The sequence below is a fragment of the Hibiscus syriacus genome, unplaced genomic scaffold (assembly GCF_006381635.1).
Source record: "Hibiscus syriacus cultivar Baekdansim isolate YM2019G1 unplaced genomic scaffold, ASM638163v2 tig00110209_pilon, whole genome shotgun sequence".
Lineage (NCBI taxonomy): Eukaryota > Viridiplantae > Streptophyta > Magnoliopsida > Malvales > Malvaceae > Hibiscus > Hibiscus syriacus.
Genome location: NW_024062628.1, coordinates 1,195,760 through 1,215,963, shown reverse-complemented (window position 1 = coordinate 1,215,963; position 20,204 = coordinate 1,195,760). Strand labels below are relative to the sequence as shown.

General features: G+C 34.3%; 1 protein-coding gene and 1 pseudogene across 1 annotated transcript; both read right to left on the bottom strand.

Moving 5' to 3' along the window:
• Positions 1–3,265: 3,265 nt before the first annotated feature.
• On the bottom strand, positions 3,266–4,123 carry LOC120113499 (NEP1-interacting protein-like 1). The gene is made up of 4 exons (XM_039134640.1): positions 3,982–4,123; positions 3,704–3,882; positions 3,490–3,624; positions 3,266–3,400 (listed from the first exon to the last, which is right to left on the bottom strand). Exons 1-4 carry the CDS (start codon positions 4,115–4,117, stop codon positions 3,278–3,280), a joined length of 573 nt encoding a protein of 190 aa, XP_038990571.1. The 5' UTR covers positions 4,118–4,123; the 3' UTR covers positions 3,266–3,277.
• Positions 4,124–9,351: 5,228 nt separating this feature from the next.
• LOC120113482 lies at positions 9,352–15,651 on the bottom strand (annotated as a pseudogene).
• Positions 15,652–20,204: the final 4,553 nt, after the last annotated feature.

Sequence of the window (20,204 nt, the reverse complement as noted above, 5' to 3'; positions counted from 1 at the left end):
AACACAATCAATAATTATTATAACATTTAATAATAATTATGAATATCAAAGATATTCTTTTTTATGTTATATTTAATATTCCATATTAATAGGCCAAAAATTATATGATAATAATACTATAGCGATAATATCATGGTTAATGCTGACATGCAATTCTATGGACGAAATATTATCATATTAATATTCCTCAATAATACCATAATATATATAGAATCACATTGATTCTTTAATTGTTCTGCATTTATAGGCAACAACCACATATAGAACAAAATCCATTGATAAAGAATCATATTTATTCTTTATTTTTGATTTTTTTATCTGACATAATCAACATTCTGAAACAAAATCAGTAACCAACGTTATTTTAATGACAATTTCTATTTAAATAGATTTGTCCACTTTCATCAAACTCTTTAAAATGAAAGGATAAATCTAAAATAATGAATTTATTTGTTTTTCATGATTTTCCCAAGATTTTTAAATCGTCTCGAATTTTTTTTTAAAAGGGTATAAGATAAAATATGTCTTAAGATTGCTAGAAGAAGTATAACAATCCGAGACGATAAAATAAAATAAAATCTAATTTAAATAATCAAAAAGAACGATATAGAAATAAATACACATTTTTGATAGAATAACCAATTGAAACGAGTAATTAACCCTAAACCATAGTTATAGATAGTATATATATATATATATATATATATATATATATATATATATATATATATATATATATATATATATATAAACTATGTATATAAACTATATTGTTTATAGATAGTAGTATAAACTACATAGTTTATATATATAGTATATATTGTTTATATATAGTTTATATACTACTATCTATAAACTACCTAATTTATATATATATATATATATATTGTTTAAATATAGTTTATATACTACTATCTATAAACTACATAGTTTATATATAATTCCATAAATTAAGTAATTAACCCTAAACCATATATACTATATATATAAACTATATAGTTTATATATAGTTTTTATTAATAAACTATAATTTATACATAGTATATTATTTATAATTATACATATATAAATATAAATTGTATAGTTATATATAATTCATATATAATCTATATATAAACTATATGATTTATATTAATAAACTACGTAGTTTATATAGTTCAATAGTTCATATATAAACTATATAGTTTATACACGGTATATATAGTTTATACATATATATATAGTTCATATATATATAAAATAAACTATATAGTTTATATTATATATATATATATATATATATATATTAATTATAGTTGCTTCAATTTTTTTAAATTTTTGAAATGAATGTAATTTAGTCCATTTTACATATTTTCTTCACATTTTACAATTATTTCGATTTGATCTCTTTGTGTTGTTTAATTTATTTAAATTTTTATTTGAAATTTTATATTTGTTCAATTTAGTCATTAAAATTATATTTGCATATGAAATTGACCCATACTACTTATTTATATTTTTTAATTGACCCATAACTTTTTAAATGGGTATAATTTAGTTCTTTTTTGTATTAATTTCAACTTCACATTTTAAAATTATTTCAATTTGGTCCCTCATCAATGTGTGTTGTTTAATTTATTTAAATTTTTATTGTAATGTCACATTTGTTCAATTTAGTTCTTAATTTTTTTTTTTCATAAAATTGATCCATGATTATTTATATTCTTAGTAATTTACTCTAAATCATATACAATTATAAATTGTAATTCGACGTTCGCGAAATATGAAAATAATTAATCCAAAAATAAAAATTGACCCGATTTGAACTTACTTTGTATCTGATAGAGATCCGACCTACATTTTATTTGCCAATGATGTGACCCGATCTAAACGAGATCCGCCTGAAGTCTATCCGTATCTGAATTAACATGGTCTTTAACTTCTCCGGGCCTGAACTTTTTTGACATGAACTGACATCAATTCGAACTGAAAATAACCCGACCTGAACCTAAACAGTATCTGGTGTCAAATCAACCTGAAAATGTATCTGATTTGAGCTGGACCTGACCTGATCCGAGTCGAAACATCAAGTTTACCTGACTTGACTTATATCCGATCTTACCCGACCTAACAGGATTCGAATTAAACCTCAACGATTACCCGATTTTACATCCTATTTGAAACTATGATTCTATTAGGCAGCAGCACTCGTAGACGTTTCATGCACCTAAATTTGACGACTCTTTACGTCCATATATTAATTAATCATATTCATAGCCATAGGCAAGTACAAACTATTGTATTGGATTGTAGGCCTGGGTTTCACTCAATCATAGTCATAGCTGCCGATAAGATCAAATTGTAATTATCAATGAGTTTTATGAAAATAATTATAAATCTGAAAGTGACTTCCTTGTATTACTTCATCACATAACATTTTATATAATGGTTATAGGTGATTATCAGAATCATTCAAGTACTTTCATGAACCATGTATTTATGTATTCTAGTTAAGTAACATTCATGCATGGCTATTAAATCCATCCATCCTAAATACATTCATTAAACACAAATAAATAAAAGTAAATAAATTGAAATATTTTAAAATTTTCAAATTACAATAACAAAATTCATATATGTTTTTCTCTCTTCTAGTTTTTTCGTCTTTAACTAGTAGACATTAATTTCTTTTATTCTTAGGTAAAAACAACACTTTCACAAGAAAATTTAGGAACAAAATGTGGCAAAGATTTTGAAGTAGTTTCTGTTTCAAATGATGGCGATATGATTTATATAAATCTTATGTAGGGTTAGACTCGTATCAAGTTATTTTTAGCTTTGGGAGTTAGAAATATTCCTATGGGTTTGGAGATATATATCCTTGGTCAAAATCTAAAGTCTTGTAAGCTCCATGTTTTCCTCGTGGCATCAGTGGCCGCTGGTTAGCAGTTTCCAACGTCGCTTGAAACATTTGTTTGGTCAAATTAGCCGTCTTTAGTTGCTTACGTGGAAATTAGATGCGAATCACTTGGAATATGAGATTTGGAACCCAAACCATGAATCTGGGTTGAACTTTGAAGTTTATACGTACCTCATGCATGCTTCGTCAGTCTGTAAACAATATGAAAACCGAAAATGACACGAGGCGGAAAAAATAAAGAGATTTCCTGGCAATACATACGGAAAACCCGAAAAAGTATAATTCAATTAGGAGCTACTGTTAGCGTGTATATACAAAAAGTATGGTATTAATATATTATACAACATGAATGTATAATTTGTCAATGATAGGAATGCGTTAAATATTTCTCCTGCATAAAGGACAAGATTTATGCCCATTTAGCCACGTTTGAATACACCATCTATGGAACTTATGGCGACAATTTGGCAAGCTATGAACAATTTCCCCACGTACCAAGTCCTGTAAATTTGAAAACAAAAACAAGAGAGAATGAGCAATGATTCAGCTATTTGGATTACGTAGCAGTAGTGGGTGAAATTTTGATGAACCTCAAGGCATATGGAACAGCAGACTGGGTTCCTGGATGAATCCCATACTTCTTCTGTGACTCTGATGCTTGGAATGCTCTCTATTTCATCCTTTGACAATCCTTCATTAAGGACCACTCCGTTGAATGCGTTTATCTAATGAAAAAACCAAACTCAAGCATTAAAATAAGTAACACTTTCGCAGAAAATACTAACAACTTTTGTAATGTCTTACCGGTGGGAGGAAATAACTGGTCCCCATATCATCGGAACTGCAAACCACGAGTAAAATTTTAAACAAGTCGATTGAGAAAGAACCGCCCCTTATGGCTCCGACTGTTGCTCCATTGAGACAACCGATCTTGGTTTTTGCTCCGACAAAAGCTCCAACCAGGGATCCTAGTGTTGCTCCAACTGCAGACAAAATCCAGATTCTTGTTACTTCTGTCATGTGTTCAAAGGGAAATGAGCAAGAAATGTAAAACAAATGGCACAACGAAGACCGTGACAAACCCACTGCAAATATAAAGACGCAGATTGCACAGAACAATTTAGAAATAACCAGTGACGCTGCTGAGCAGCACAATTCCCTTGCCTCTTCAGCTGAAAAAGATGACATTATAACATAAGGGCAGATGGTAAGGTTCATTGAGATTAAGGGGCAGATGAAAGTTGAGAAAGAATAAAATAAACACTGAAATTGTATAACGAGAGTCCGTTTTCTTTTATAAAGGGTCTGGGACTTGAATTTTCAAATTCTTTAATGGGGAAGCCGCCGCGGTGTTATGCATATTATATTAACTGAAATGCAAGTTACATCCAATTTGATATATAGAAGGTTTAATATTAAAATAAGTGTTAAAATTATATCGTTTTTCACGAATAGGTACTTAAAAGTATTTTTTACTTATTCCAATGTCTAAAGTTTCAAATGTTCCTAATTTAGGTGTCTGAGTTGTTAATGATGTGAATTTCTTCCATTCAGTGACACATGTCACAATACTATGATTTTGAAATTTATTTTTTAAATATTAAAAATATCATTATATTTATAAAAAATATTAATTTCTCTTAAATTATAAAAAAAAAATCCAAAATCCCTAAAATCTCTAAATCCTAACCTTAACCAGTTGTCGCCGCCCTTTTCGACCACGACCACCACCGTTGATGTAGTCCTTATCATCCTCCTAGTCATACGTCACCGTAGTTGCTGTCGATTGACTGTCAGAATCACATGGGATCACGATTTTCATCCTACGGTTTACAGGGAATAAAATGTTGATTCTATGTCTATTAATCGTCGATCAGTCACGATTTCATAGGGGTTTTGGTCATTGGGGGAGGTGAGGTCTGGTGGAGTTTCGCCAACAGCAAAATGTAATGACCGGTGTGGGTTTAGAAATTGAAATGAATGTTTTCAAAGTTTTGGGGTCATTTCAAAATGTTTATGTTTTTTTAATTTTTAATTTTAATTTTTAAATAAATTTTTTAAAATTATCAGATTATGACACATGCCGCTTAACACCGTTGACAACCCAGATACCTAAAATGATAACGTTTGTGATATTAAATATTAAAAAAAATCAAAAAATATTTTAAGTACATATTCATAAAAAACGATATAATTTAAATACTTATTTTTTTTTATAGTAAACCTGTATAGAATATCCAACCCAGGTGCAGTGAAAAAGAAAAAGATTGACCTAGTACTAGTTAATTTCAACTTATTCCACTTGCTGGCATGATATTAAAATATTGATCCTGCATGCATATATATGACGTGTCCAATGCCTATCAAACGAGACCAACACCAAGTCAAGCTTTGATTTTACTTTTAGATACTATTGTTAGATTATTATATTAATTTATTCATACAAATATATAACTATCTTGTAAACTTATGTTGGCAGAATTAACTTTTTAGTCCCTTAATTGTATCATTTAATTCTTTTAACTCTTGAACTTTTATTAAGTTTTTTCTTTTTAGTTTTTGATTTCATTTTTTTTATCAAATTGACATAGTGAAACGATAAAGTTATTTTAGCTGTCAGATCGAACTTCGACTGACATCTTATTCTCAAATCTTCTCATCCTCATCTACTTTCCTATCGTCCAAATTAACGAGAAAGTCATTGAAGATCCTCCAAAGCCTCTTAGTGGACTACTCAAGAGCCCTTTCTTCTTCCTTTCTTATTTTCTCTTATTGCTTTTGGAATGCTTAGGAGGGCGGAAGGGTTAGTTGCCCTTTAAAAGTTAAAATTATCATAAATTTTAAACTTTTTTTTTATCTATTTTTATTAAAAATTTATTTTCTTCCTCTCTAAAATTTTAAAAGTTCGTGTTCGTCCCTCAAACATAAAATCATGCGTCCGTCATCGGTTATAATATTGGATTTGTTGGGCACTAACGGGTTGGTGTTATATTTAGTTGAGAATTCTTACCGAATTAAGTTGAGATTTGGGTTGGGTTCTCATGTACTTAGTAACATACGTATGATTTTATGTTAGGGAGTGAAGTTATAAAATTAATTTTAGAAAAAAATATAATAACATTTGAAAAATTCAGGATACTGTATTCACCTCCTCTCAATCCATGGTGTGCAGGTTGATGATGGATGAGACTTGGTTGGTAGTGGTGTTAAAGGTTTAGGGTTAGGCCACTGTGTTGCAAGGGCAGTGCATGATACTCAAGACAATCCAATATGAATAATAATTTTAACATATAAACTCATGAGAAATGAATAAAAAAAGTTACAAATATGGGAATCTTACCATTTGAATTGTGATCAGGTGCATAATCAATAGTCTAATGGTACATTTAACTTTGTTTATCTTCTCCCACAATCAAAGCTCAACAAAGATATAGTGGAAACAAAAAGGTGAGGAATGATACTCGAGACAATCCAAGAAGCAAAAGCAAAGCAGCTCACCTAATAAAGCACCAACGTAAATGCAAGCTAAGCTATTCTTCTTATGTAAAAACAACAATAAGAATGATATATTGTCCCCCCAATCCAAGCTCTAAACTCGAAAACATCCATCAATGGGACTTTGCCAATCTCTGGGATTCTGCTTGACAAGATCCCACTCTTATGACATCCCAATCTCTTCCTCATCTGACTCTTCTCCTTCTCCATCTCAACAACACTTTACCCCTTCTTTTTCTAATACTTCTTCCTCATCCCATATCGGTACCATTTCGCACAAACCATACGTTGATGTCACCATCTTTTATGATCTTCACAAAGAGTAAAGCAGAGGTCAGTTCAGCATCACTTATCTCTGCATCGACAAGGCAACGGGAAGAAAATACGCCAGCAAATCCATTTCAACTCATAAACTAACCACCGAAAAGGAAAGAGAGGATGTTAGAAGAGAGGTTTTGATACTACAGCACCTGACTGACAGGGCAACCGAATATTGTGGAATTCAAAGGTTCTTACGAAGATAGGAAGAATGTGCATTTGGTGATGGAACTGTGATCGGGTGGCGAGCTTTTTGATCGGATAATAGCCGAGGGGAGTTATTCGGAACATCAAGCGGCTTCTATTTTCTGGCAGATTGTGAATGTGGTGAAAAGTCATACTTGGAAAACTTTCAAATGAAAAGGATTGGCTTATTTTGCTTTTAGTCCTGATGGCTCTTCAAATGTTGATGAATGATTTTGTTGCAGAATGCAGACACCGAGAAAGAAATCTTCAAAGCAGTTTTAGAAGGTAATCTCGACTTGAAAAGCCAGCCATGGCCATCTATATCTGAAGGTGCAAAGGACCTCATCAGGAAGATGCTGGCAAGGGATCCCCAAGAAACTGGCTACATCTGCTGAAGCCCTAGGTAAAAAAGTTAATGTTTCTAGAGATTTTATAAGGCAAATCCCTTCAAGATAATGGAAAAAGGGATGAGTTAGATTGACAAAATTGAAAATTGGGTCCATTTTGCGTATATGAATCAGACCATCTATGGATGGAGGGTGGCGATGCACCGGCAACCCTATCGATGATGCTGTTCTTAGTAGATTAAAGCAGTTCAGAGTAATGAACAAGCTCAAAAACTGGCCCTAAAAGTATGACCTACGCCTCTGTTCTTTTCATGTTATACAGAGACACTTTTATCTTAATGTACTCCCCCCAACTGATATCTTCATTTGTAAATTTGATTTCCGGAAGGTGATTGCAGAAAGCCTATTATCAGAAAAAGATATCTAGGACCTGAAACAGATGTTCAAAAACATCGACGCGGATGGAAGTGGTACAATAACACTAGACGAACTCAGAGATGGATTAGATCGATTGGGATCGAAGTTAACCGAGCCAGAAATAAAACAACTTATGGAAGCTGTAAGATCTTATCCAACTAAATGATCCCTCCTTTCCACCTATATTCCATTTATTTAACAATGTAACAAGCCTAAACCTTATTTTGTCAGGCCGGTGTTGACAACAGTGGAACCATTGACTACATCGAACATGACTGCAACAATGCATCGACATAGTCTTGAGAGGGAAGAAAACATAGTCAAGGCCTTTAAGTTCTTTGAGAAGGATAACAGTGGGTTAGTGCATTGCACTACTGCCTTTCCAGTTTTGAACATTACTTGATTGAATAACTTTGTCTTCGTTATGTTTTTAATTCAGGTTTATTACAAGATATGAACAATGGGAGATGAGGCTACAATTGATGAAGTCATTGAGGATGTTGATAATGATAAGGTTTTCTTTTCGTTTTTTTAAGCAAATTGTGTCTTTCTGTTGGTTTCTTTGCTTCACATGATTTTAATGGCAGGAAGGGAGGATCAATTATGAGAAATTTGTGGCCATGATGAAAAGGGGAACTAACTGAGAAAGGGTCGGACTTCAGCCTCTATGCATCTTCATAATTTTAAATTCATCGTTAAACTTGCGCATCTTCGCTGGTAAGCGATCATCCTTTATATTTTACACGCGGTTGACAACAATCTGCTACATTGAATTCTATTTTTGAGTTAGAGGATTACATTAAGATAAAAATAGTATGAGTGTCCCATTTAATTTTTTAAAAAATAAACTTCATTTTCTTTTATTTCAGTGGTACAAAATTTAAAAAACTGTACTAACCTTGAAAAACGACGTCCAATTTTCGAAATATACCAAAATTTGTGAAATTACTTATAAAGTGAGAGACTCGACAGTAAAAATTTAATTTTTGTTATTTGATTTAGTTATTACTTTTGCAATAGACAATACTAATATTTTTATTTTACAGTATTTTTTTTTACTTGCACCCCTTATTATCGTGCGGAGTGACGGTTGAAGCCTTGAGGCTTGAGGAGTGGGTGTTTTGCCTGCATCTTCATTTTTTAATATTAGATCTACGTCTATGCTAAAAAAGGAGTAAGGTCTGTGGTTCGATAAACCACGCATGGTATGGAATGGAATTTTTACGAAGAAAGCTCGATGAAAATCACACTCGCAGCTACGCACTCTCTCTGTTGCAAGCTGTATTCAGCATAGACTGCATAGTATGCTATGGATGGCTTTAAAAGGCATAACTATTACTTCATTTACCTGACCAAAGAAACAAGTCTTAAAATATTATTTGTTTGTGAACGTGAGATGAGAGAAAAGTTGCTTTTGTCCCAACTTCTAACTGCCGAAACAACGAGTTAAACTGCTACTAGAAATCGCCTAGAAGATTCCTGGCTTTGTCTCTGCCCATCACAGAGTTTCAGGCATTGAGTAATATTGAAGTTCCATGCATTAATAGATGCTCAAACTATGCAATATGGTTCGTGGATATTATCAAACAAATCACTTTCACATAAAATTACAATGACGTTACAATCTATAAGGTCTCACAAAAGCAATGCAAATTCATACCTATGCAAACATCTTAAACAGCACAGACAGATATTGATCATTCAACAGAAGACCACATTTTATATGCAGATTAATTTTATTAAAATAAACAAAGCAAAGGAAGCACGTTCATGTATATTCCATTCAAGTCGCATTAGCATGGACTAGGTGTAACCCAAAGTAGTGTAGGACAACGCAATGTAAAGACAGAATTTCGTGGGTAACAGGGCAACGGCTCAATGCTCCTATCCCATAGCTTGTAAATACCGATGTCATGTTCCCCAAAAGCACCATCATAGTTACTTTCAGAGTAATCATCTGTGAAATATATGCAATTCCCCATATAACCTGTGAAATCTGTAGCTGACAACGATAATGAAGAATTTTCACCTATAAAACCATCTTATCATGCAAACTTTTCACTCTTTCCCAATGAGGTCCACTCCAAACTAGCCTAGAAACCTGGAAGCGCTTCGTCCTATAGACCAAATACGGCTGATCAGGCTCGAAATTGAATTCAAGATCAAGGTGACGGGTACGAGTAACAGTTCATCTCCAGATTTGATCAAATACTGCATATCACCGCCCAATTGTGTCCGCATTTGGACAAAGGAAACCCGGAGCGAATCATGGTGAACATCACAGATTACAATTCCTCCTTGTTTATTTACAGCGTAAAACAATCCCTTACAATATATAACATATTCGGAATAAGATTGAGTACCTGGGATAAAGCGCCAAGAATCGTCACCGTTTCTGCAGTAAGCTAACTCGCCAGTTCGATTAAGAATCGCCACTGCAACGAAACGAAGCTCTTCGGAAGGGTTGGCGGAAAGCACGATTTTTTTAACGAAGGAGTCTCGCATTTGGCGCAAATTACGAGTGTAGAGATCGCCGGAAGGGGAGAGGAGGGAGTATTCCTTACGTGGGAGTAGTTAAAGCTGTGGACGTTGGAGAAAGAGAAGAGGAGGGAGGTGGAGTTTGGCTCGGAAGAGGGGGTTTAAGAGGAAAACAGAAGGGGATTCGTCGAGGATAGCGAGCCAGCCGTGGGAAGAGCCGCAGTGGCGTCTATTAGGTTTGGACGATTCGGGGGCGGAGAGGAATCGGAGTTTGATGGCGGAAAGGTCATAGAAGGTGCGGAGGCATTGGTGGGACTGAGAAGGAGGGAGCATGAGCCAGGGAAGCTAGGGAGGGAGATGGAAAGGGGTTTTTAGGGATTGAGGACCGCCAGCTGCGGCAAACCGCTCGGAGTAGAGTTTCAGGTACTCGGAATGGATTCCAGGAGTTCTGGCGCGAGTTTTGTCTAGTCAACCACACCCACCATCTTTGTTGTATTTATGGATAGATCTGGAAACAAATTTTCTCGCGGATTAGAGGGTTCTAGGGAGAGATGAAAACGTGATCTGGAACACTCAATCTTGTGTTTCTTGCAGGAATGTTTGTCGTACACACGACCATCTTGTACCTTATGCCTCGAGGCTTTATTGAGGTAAAAAATAAACGTTGGTTTTGTGTAAGGGAAGTGAAATATGTGATTTTAAAGTTATAATTCTGAAAAACGTAATGTTATGGATTGTTAGCTCTTTCTGGAAAGGTAAAAGTATGTATTTTGATGTCTCGAGGAGGATAAAGGTTTGATTTTATTATTTCATATGGAGGTGATGTCAAGGTTCAGCCTTTTGATAGTAAATATATATTATTTCGGGTAAGGAACAAGTAATGGTTCTTTCGACTTTAGATAAGATACGAAAGGTTTAATGGGTTATTTTGCCCACTAATGCTTTGAAAAAGAAAAATTCTTCACATATTGCATTTGATCAATTATTTACTGAAATAACGTGATTTTTATAGTAAGAGGGTTGATCGCCAGATGCTCCGGGCGACTTGTGCAGATCGTCATGTCGTCTGAGCGCTTCATGCAGCCTTTGGAGATAGGTCGCCAAGCAATCCAAGGTTGGCCCGTGATTCCCCAACCTCTGCTCCCTTGCTGTCTGGTAAACCAGAATGGCAGCAGCAGCTAAACCAGAAATGCATCAACGTGAATGCGATGAAGCAAGCATGTATGAAATTTTTTTAAACAATTGCTGCAAAAGCCGAAAATTAATTGGACTTAATTGGTGAATAGCTAGGTGAATAATTGGTGATATTATTGGTACCAATAATGCTTTAAAAATGTTGGTTATATATTACACGGACACATTTGGCCGAGAAATACCCTTTGGTGTCGCATGGAAAGGATGGCGACTTCCTTTGGTATCGCATGGAAGGGATGGCGACCAACCCTGTTACTGTAGCATCATCCCCTTTTCACAAAATAATTTTTTCAAATCATTATTCCACGAATTCTTTTTCCCAATACCATATATAAAACATTTTGCCGGTTTAATGTTGCCACTTGTCAAAAGTATATAATTAATGAAGTATTAAAAGAACATTTAATTCATTCGATTTTCAGAGAATTACAAGATTAAAACTTGATTTATTGCTCATAACTAGGGATGGGCATGTGTCCCGAACCCGACCCGATTGGGTCGGGTTTTTTTAAAAAAAAATTGGGTTCGGGTCGAGTCGGGTTTAGGGTGAAAAAAATCTGATCCAACCCAAAAAAATATATAATTTTACCCTATATATTTAGGGATAATTACAATAATACCTATATATATATATATTCAATTAAATCATTGTTTTTATTGAATAAAAATAATTATTTTTATTATTTCGGGTCGGGTCGGGTCTCGAGTGGAGGCTCTCTTGTTCTCGGGTCGGGTCGGGTGGACCACAAACCCGACCCATGCCCATCCCTACTCATAAACTTGGAAAATGATATAAGTTCAAGAATCAAAATATTTATAAAGTATACAAAGAAAGAACAAAAACACGTTCATACAAGACAAAGCTAGTGCAATAAGGTTTCACGGTGGATGGAAGAACTTCGTTTTTATTCGTACCAGAATGTCTCACTACATGTTAAAGGTCAATGTCCCTGGGTCAATCAAATTTTGAACCTTGCTCTTTGGTGTTGCACAGATCTCAAAGGTATGCCCCAAACTCCATATTTTGTGTTAACATCATGTCTATGACTCTCAACTTGTTTCTAGGAAAGAATGGGATTGCTTCAATTTACCTTCAAAAACTTATATCACAAGACTCTCCATGAGTTACTCCAAGTTTCTGGATCAATGCATATTGAGATGCTTGAATACCGTACAATGTATGGTGCATAGATATGAATACATAAATATGAATACGAATGTTAATGCAAAGATGAGAGTGCAAATGCAAAGATGTGAACGTAAATGTAAAGATGCGAACGCAACTGTAAAGATGAAAATATGAATGCAATGCAAAATGTATTGATCCCAAAGATGAATATCCTAGAACAAGTTTCATTAAAGACAAAAGTTTTTATGTTATCCATTTTCACAAACATTCTTTCGCTTGGACACTGGATCTGAAATGGGTCAATGCTTCGTCTTAGAGCTTTATCCTAAAAAATTATGCCCCTCAAGTGCTATATCAGTTATCTCGGTTGATGCCCCAGCGATATTGGAGTCATGTGTCATTCCTTGATTATTAAAGGTGGAAATATCGTAGATTCATATCTATTACTACATTGTTTCTTGGGTCAAGAGTTCATCTTTCAGGTCTCAAACATTGTCCTATCAGTCAACTCTGTCACGTAATCTTCAAACGAGCTTTCTCGTTTTCTGACTTCTCTTAGCCATCAGTGTATGTCTTTGTATGCGGCTACTTGATTGAAAACTTTTATCTCTATTTATGAAAATTTTTCCAATTAGAGAGTCATCTTTGGATCAACACCTTCGTGTTATGCTTTGATGATATTGCAATGCAAAAAGACGAAAAAATGGAAAAAAAATCAGGAAAAAAAGCGAGTTAGTACAAGTAAAATAATCGATAAAGATAAAAATACTATTCATGGATGAATATAACAACTACCCAATCATGGTATCTACCCGAGTATGCTTTTATTAAAATAGCAATCCTATCCGAACATGCCTTCTACGGGACATGATTCATTTCAAGAAGTAAATCATAATTGCATGGTTTCTAGTTCGCATGCTTTCATTCGAACATAAATCTATTCTATGAATTTAAAGCAAAAAGTGAGGGTATAGAGTCGTTACTCCTTTGTGAACACCTATTTTTGTACCTACCGACGGACAGAGGTTCGACATGGCTTTATCTAGGGTGACAAGTCTAGGGTTCACTATATGCATGGTGTCGGCTATATGGGTAAAGGTACTCAAATTGTCCCTGATGTCGGTGCCCCCTTGGGCTGCCAAGCCCTCAATCCTCATCCATTATAGACTTAAATGGATCAAGTTCAATTTGAGGAAGCACATTCCTTATGTCTATGCGGAGGGCTGCTCACGAAGATCATAAGGGCATGTACTTCGGGAGTGATTCACTAGCCTGTGCGGAGGGCTGCTCATGAATGGCACCAGTGATTCACTCCCACTTAACGGGAAAGAGCTCGGGTATAAAGCTTATGATATGTAAATGCATGTGTTGTGTGTGAGGAGAAACTCACAAAACTTTTGAAAAAAAGAAGAAAATGACTCATTTTCGAAAATCGAAACAAGTATGAAAACAATCAAATCAAACATCAGTACAATTATTTACAAAGGTAAAAATAATGCATAATTATGAAAATTGAAATTAAAAGTATCGTTATTCAAGTAAATGTTCAAATTTATAAAATTCCAATAACTCGGACAACGTATAATCGAGTAAAGTTTGACTCTCGAATTTTTCCAGTGGAGTCGCCAAGCTGTCGTAATCGTTTTTCACCCAAGAAGTAAAAAGATAGACGTTTGACATGATTTTCGAGGAATGTCAGTTTTTAAAATGGAATTAATTTGAAAAAGATTTTGGAGTTGTCATCGACCTTTGGGTTAGGTATGTCGAATACCTAAAAAAATCTTTTAAAATAATTTTAAGAAAAATCACTTTTTAAGGACGAAAATGGATATACGTTTAACCAGATATTCTTTTTTATTTAGGTTCGGAAGTCGGTTATGCATGGAGAATGGTAATCACCCCATTGCACCCAAAATTAGTCTGCCTTTAGATCCTTTGAATTTGTCTGCCTTTACATATCAGTCACTGCATTTTTACTATATTATTTGGGTAAATTGCTGATTAAATGTTAGTTTATAACTTATTGTGTTTTAGTCCTTTGTATTTATTTTATGTTAGAATGCTTTATTTACACTTTTAGTCACTGTAACTTAACAATGTCTTCATTTTGATATTAATTTTGGGTGAATCTTCATGGATTAATGTGGATTATTACGTTAATGTCCTTTTCTTTTTTGTATTTTCGATTTAGTCCCCATATTATATTGTTTGTCTTTACTTCATTTTATTTTATTTATTTTAGTAGAATATAGTAAAATATATATATTTTACGGTATATTAAATATTTAAATATATTATTAAATATATAACATATTTGTACATATATTTTTCAAGAAACTTATGCATGCCTTTTGTTTAAATGTATTTTTGTGTTTGTTGGGAAATTATTTTAATAAATGTTTTATGGTTAATATTATAAAATGATGTCAGATTTTCGTTAATTGTTCGACTAATTTAAGGAAGACTTCCAAACACCTGGAATGCTTTTCCAAGGATTATTCGAATAAAATTACTTGAATATGATTATTATTTTTTATTTGATAGGTTAATCTAATATGTTTTATTCGTTTTAGATATTTCTTTGCTAAAGAATATTTCATATACCGTTTTCAAAAATTTTAAATTACATACAAAGCTTCCATATAATTATTTTAATAAGTATAGATGTTCAAATTCCTTTTATGTATCTGTTAATATATCATTTAATTATTTTATGTTACCTACTTATTTATGTTTAATTTTATTTATTTGACGAAATTAATATTTTCTCCATTTTTCGTATATTGTTTATTATCATCGTACACGTTTACTTTCTCGTCCTTTTTGAAAATTTAAATGCAATGGTGTCTTGCGTCATGAGTTAACGAAATTACATCAAACATAATTGGATTTTAATTTATGTTAATTCACGTAATAAGAGGAAATCATTTTTAAATAAAATTGAGTGAATTAAATCTTTTATCGAGTCAAATATTTTAAAAATTCGTTCATTCAGTCTAAAAAAATAACAGAAATGAAAAGGATCGTAATTTAAATTTTGAGTTCAAATTTGTAAAATTCCATCATTTTCGACAATGTATAATCGAGAGGTACTAATTTTGGGCGCAGTGTGGGTGGTTACCCTTCCCCATGCGTAACCGACTTCTGAACCCGAATAAAAACGAATCTCTAGTTAAACGTAGATCCATTTTCGTCTTTAAAATTGATTTTTCTTAAAATTATTTTAAAAGACACTTTTTAAGTATTCGACATGCCTAACTCAAATATCGATGACGACTCCAAAATCTTTTACGAATTAATTCGATTTAAAAAACGTCATTCCTTGAAATTCGTGTCGAACATCTATGTGACACAATATGGATTCAAACACACATTATCATCTAGTTTATAGATGAAATCGAATTAAGACTCAATTTTTATAACATAAATTCATTATTTTTATTTTTTATATACTTAATTTTAATTATTTTATAGCATATTTAAGTAATTAAATTGATTATTTTACTCAACATGATACATCAAACTCAAATTATAGTAGTATAGATTAGGGGATGATTACTCAAACAAATCGAGTGGAATATAAAATTTTGAGTTAGTGAACATGACGAGTCACCTTAATATGGATTATATTTTTTAAAAATTAATTAGTGGTAAAATTATACTGGATTTTATTAATCATTTAAAAACTTCTTAGTAGGAGGAGCATGAGGGGATTCTTAAGAAGAGAAGAAGCGGCAATCCTGGAGCTGCAGATAGACTTGTATGGGAAGGTTACATATCCATGAATTTTACTCATAATGTTGATCTCACCTCTTTTCTTTCACTGTCCATATATCCCTTAATTAATTTTCCTTTATTTAAGTTGTATCATGTTTACTTCACGCAATTTTGGTGATAAAAGGTCATCAACGAGTCGCTGAGGCTAGCAAATGTTGCTCCTGGGATCTTAAGAAGGGTTACAGAAGACAATCATGTTAATGGTAAGTATCTTCCAACACACATTGTTCAGTGAAATTATTAAAATATTAAAATTTTGGCTTTTATTATTTTGCAGGATACACAATTCCAATAGGTTGGGCTATTATGATTGTGCCTGCAGCCCTAATCCCAGCACTTCTGAAAATCCTCTTTCCTTCAACCCTTCAAGATGGAAGGTATATTTATAATGATAAAATTCATCCAATGTCTACTTAAATGATTATTTTAATTTCTAGTTTTAAAATATTTTAACCCCAAGATTTATACATTGACTAACAATCATCGTATGTATATTGTTAACAAGATGCTTTCACATATTTTTAATTGATAATATATATCATGTCATTATTTTAAATGATGTGATATATATTACATTATTTTTTTGATTGATATGATGCATATCATATCATCAATTAATCACATAAAAATTTCATATTAACAACATATGTTATTTATTTTTACATGTTGAACTATGCTAATCTACACCACTAACAACAACAAAACCCTATTCCCATATGCAATGGGGTTAGGGGGAGGTAGTGTAGTAGGCTGCCCCCAACGCCAGGTTGAGAGCAGTTTTCGTAGAAAACCTCTGGCAGTCAGAAACTTGAAAATAAAGATTAAATACAATGCATGTATAAATAAATAAATAAATAAATACATAGGTGAACCGTATTTATATGCAGTATTCATATGCGCGTCTGTAATGGGAAGTTATCCCTGCAAATAAATCCCTATGTAAAAATCTCTGTATATAGACAGAAACGTAAGTCCCGATTAAATTTAAAAAGAGGAAACATGAAGAGAAGGAAACACAGTAGTCAGCGATAGCAAGGTACGAGAATGAATAAAGTCAAATGGGTTAAAACCTAAACTAAGGCAACACTACTCCGCTACCATAGTTCTAAGCGTTCATAAATTCTAATGACAGAATCGTATAAAAAGTAGAAGTCATGGAAATTACTACAAAGGCATTAAAAAGTAGACAGATATGCTACACCCTATGGATGTGACCCACACTACTCGGCTACCCTGGTCTTAAGTCTCCATACTTTTCTGTCTGAGGTCATGTCCTTGGTAAGGGATAAATCCTTCAAATCAGATCTCAAGCAGTCTACCCACTTCCTCCTTGGTCGTCCTCTCCTTCTGGCACCGTCGGCTGTAATTGACTCTACTCTCCTGACCGCATCCGACGGTTGTCGCCAAAGGACATGCCCAAACCACCTTAGTATTCCCTCCCTTAATTTTTCGGATATAGGCACCACCCCCAATGACATCCTAATTGCATTGTTTGGTGTCATGTCCCACAGAGTCCTACCACATGCCCATCGAAGCATTCTCATCTTTGCGGCCTCCATCTTCCTTACGTGATCCTTCTTGATTGCCCAACATTCTGATCCGTAATTCAGCGTTGATCTTATTGCCATTCTATAAAATTTTCCCTTAAGTTTTAGAGGTACTTTCTTGTCACACAAAACTCCAGTTGCAGCCCTCCACTTTAGTCATCCCACCTTTATACGGTGTGTAACATCATCATCTACACCCCCATCTTTATGTATCATAGACCCTAGGTACTTGAAACAATCCTTTGAGGGGAGAACGTGTCCTTCTATGCATACTTCTACATCTTCATCATTTTGGTTCCCACTGAAGTTTGAACATAAATACTCTGTCTTTTCAATATTGATCCTTAGACCTTTTTCTTCCAAAGCAGTCTTCTAGGTAACCAGTCTACTATTCAGCTCATTTTTTGTTTCAGCAACTAGGACAATGTCGTCAGCGAAAAGCATACACCATGGAACACCGTCTAGTGTCGCACAATAGATGTCGTCCATAATCAAGGCGAAGATATAAGGGATAAGAGCCGACCCTTGGTGGAGTCCGATTTCCACTGGGAATGCCTCGGTGTCGCCAACTGTAGTCCTGACGTATGTAGTAGATCTATAGTACATATCACGAATCATCCGGATATAAGCAGTTGGGATCCGTCTCGTTTCCAAGGTCTTCCAGATCGTATCACGGGGTACACTATCATACGCCTTCTCAAGGTCAATGAACGCCATGTGAATATCTCTATTTTTTCCCTATATTTCTCCATAAGCCGTCGAAGTAGATGAATCGCCTCTGTAGTCGACCTGCCTGGCATAAAGCCAAATTGGTTTTCCGAAACCCTAGTAACCTGTCTCAACCTAGCCTCTATCACCCTTTCCTATAGCTTCATGGTATGACTGAGTAGTTTAATACCTCTGTAGTTACCACAACGTTGGGGATCTCCTTTATTCTTATAGATTGGTATCACCGTAGACTCTCTCCACTCCTTTGGCATCTTGGCAGTCTCTAAAATAATATTAAAGATGTTGGTCAACCACTTAACTCCCTCATCTCCTAGGGTCAACCACACAGTGATAGGAATTTGATATGGACCGACAGCTTTGTCCCTCCCCATCTTTCTAAGGGTCATTTTGACTTCCTCAATCCCAATCCTACTTGTATGGCAGTCATTGGCCGTAGTATAATGGTCGGTTGACCCATCAACGTTACTATCTCTATAGGGAGAGGCACTATTATTAAATAAGCCAAAGAAGTAACTACCCCAAACCCTCTTAATATCATGATCTTTCACTAAAAGAACACCATTGTTGTCCTTAATAAACCTAATGTTAGCTAGATCCTTGTTCCTATTCTCCATGGATTTTACAAGCCTGAAGATGCCGTTTTGTCCTTCCTTGGTGTCTAATCTCTTGTACATTTCCTCGTATGCCTTATCCTTTGTTTTAGCCACTATTTTCTTGTCTTCCCACTTTGCCTCCTTGTATCTTTGTTTAGCTCTCAATCTTTCTTCGTCGTCATTGCATTGTAGCAACTCTTTAAAATAAGTTTGCTTTGTCTTCACCTTAGTTTGGACTTCGTCGTTCCACCACCACGATTCTTTATGTTCCTTGACCTTCCCTGTCGATAACCCAAGGGTGTTTTTGCCCACCTCTCTGATGGAATTTGTCATATTTTTCCATAACATATCTGCATTATTTGAGTTTGTAGTTCCAAAACCTGTATGAGACAAAACCTTACTCCTAAAGTCATCAGTTGTCGCTCCATGTAAGTTCTTCCAAAGAATCCTAGGTTTACCTAGTTTAACCCTCCTATGAGTGATCCGCCCGTGGCGTATGCGGAACACCAAAACCAACAATCTGTGTTGTGATGCACATGTCTCTTCAGGGAACACCTTACAGTCAATACAAGTCCATCGATCCCGATTTCGAACCAGGATATAGTTGATTTGGGTACAATGTCCCCCGCTATGGAATGTAATCAAGTTCACATCTCTCTTGTTAAAGAAGGAGTTAGTCACCACCATATCGTGTACAGTAGAAAATTCAAGCAACGTACACCCCTCATCGTTCCTACTACCAAAACCGAAACCCCCATGAACATCGTCATACCCGTCGATTTCACTACCTATATAGCCATTGAAGTCTCCCCCTATGAAAACTCTTTGGTCCTCTTGAATGCTCCTAAGTACATCATCTAACGAATCCCAGAATCAACGTTTTTCACCCTCCCCTAGGCCAACGTGTGGGGCGTACACTGAAAGGACATTCACCACTTCCGCTTCTATAATAACCTTAATCATCATGATCATATCACGGTATCTACAAACTTCAACTACATTTTCCTTGAGCCTAGATGATACCAAGATACCCACCCCATTTATAGCGTTATCTACGCCTGAATACCATAACTTGTACCTATTACACTCTCTGGC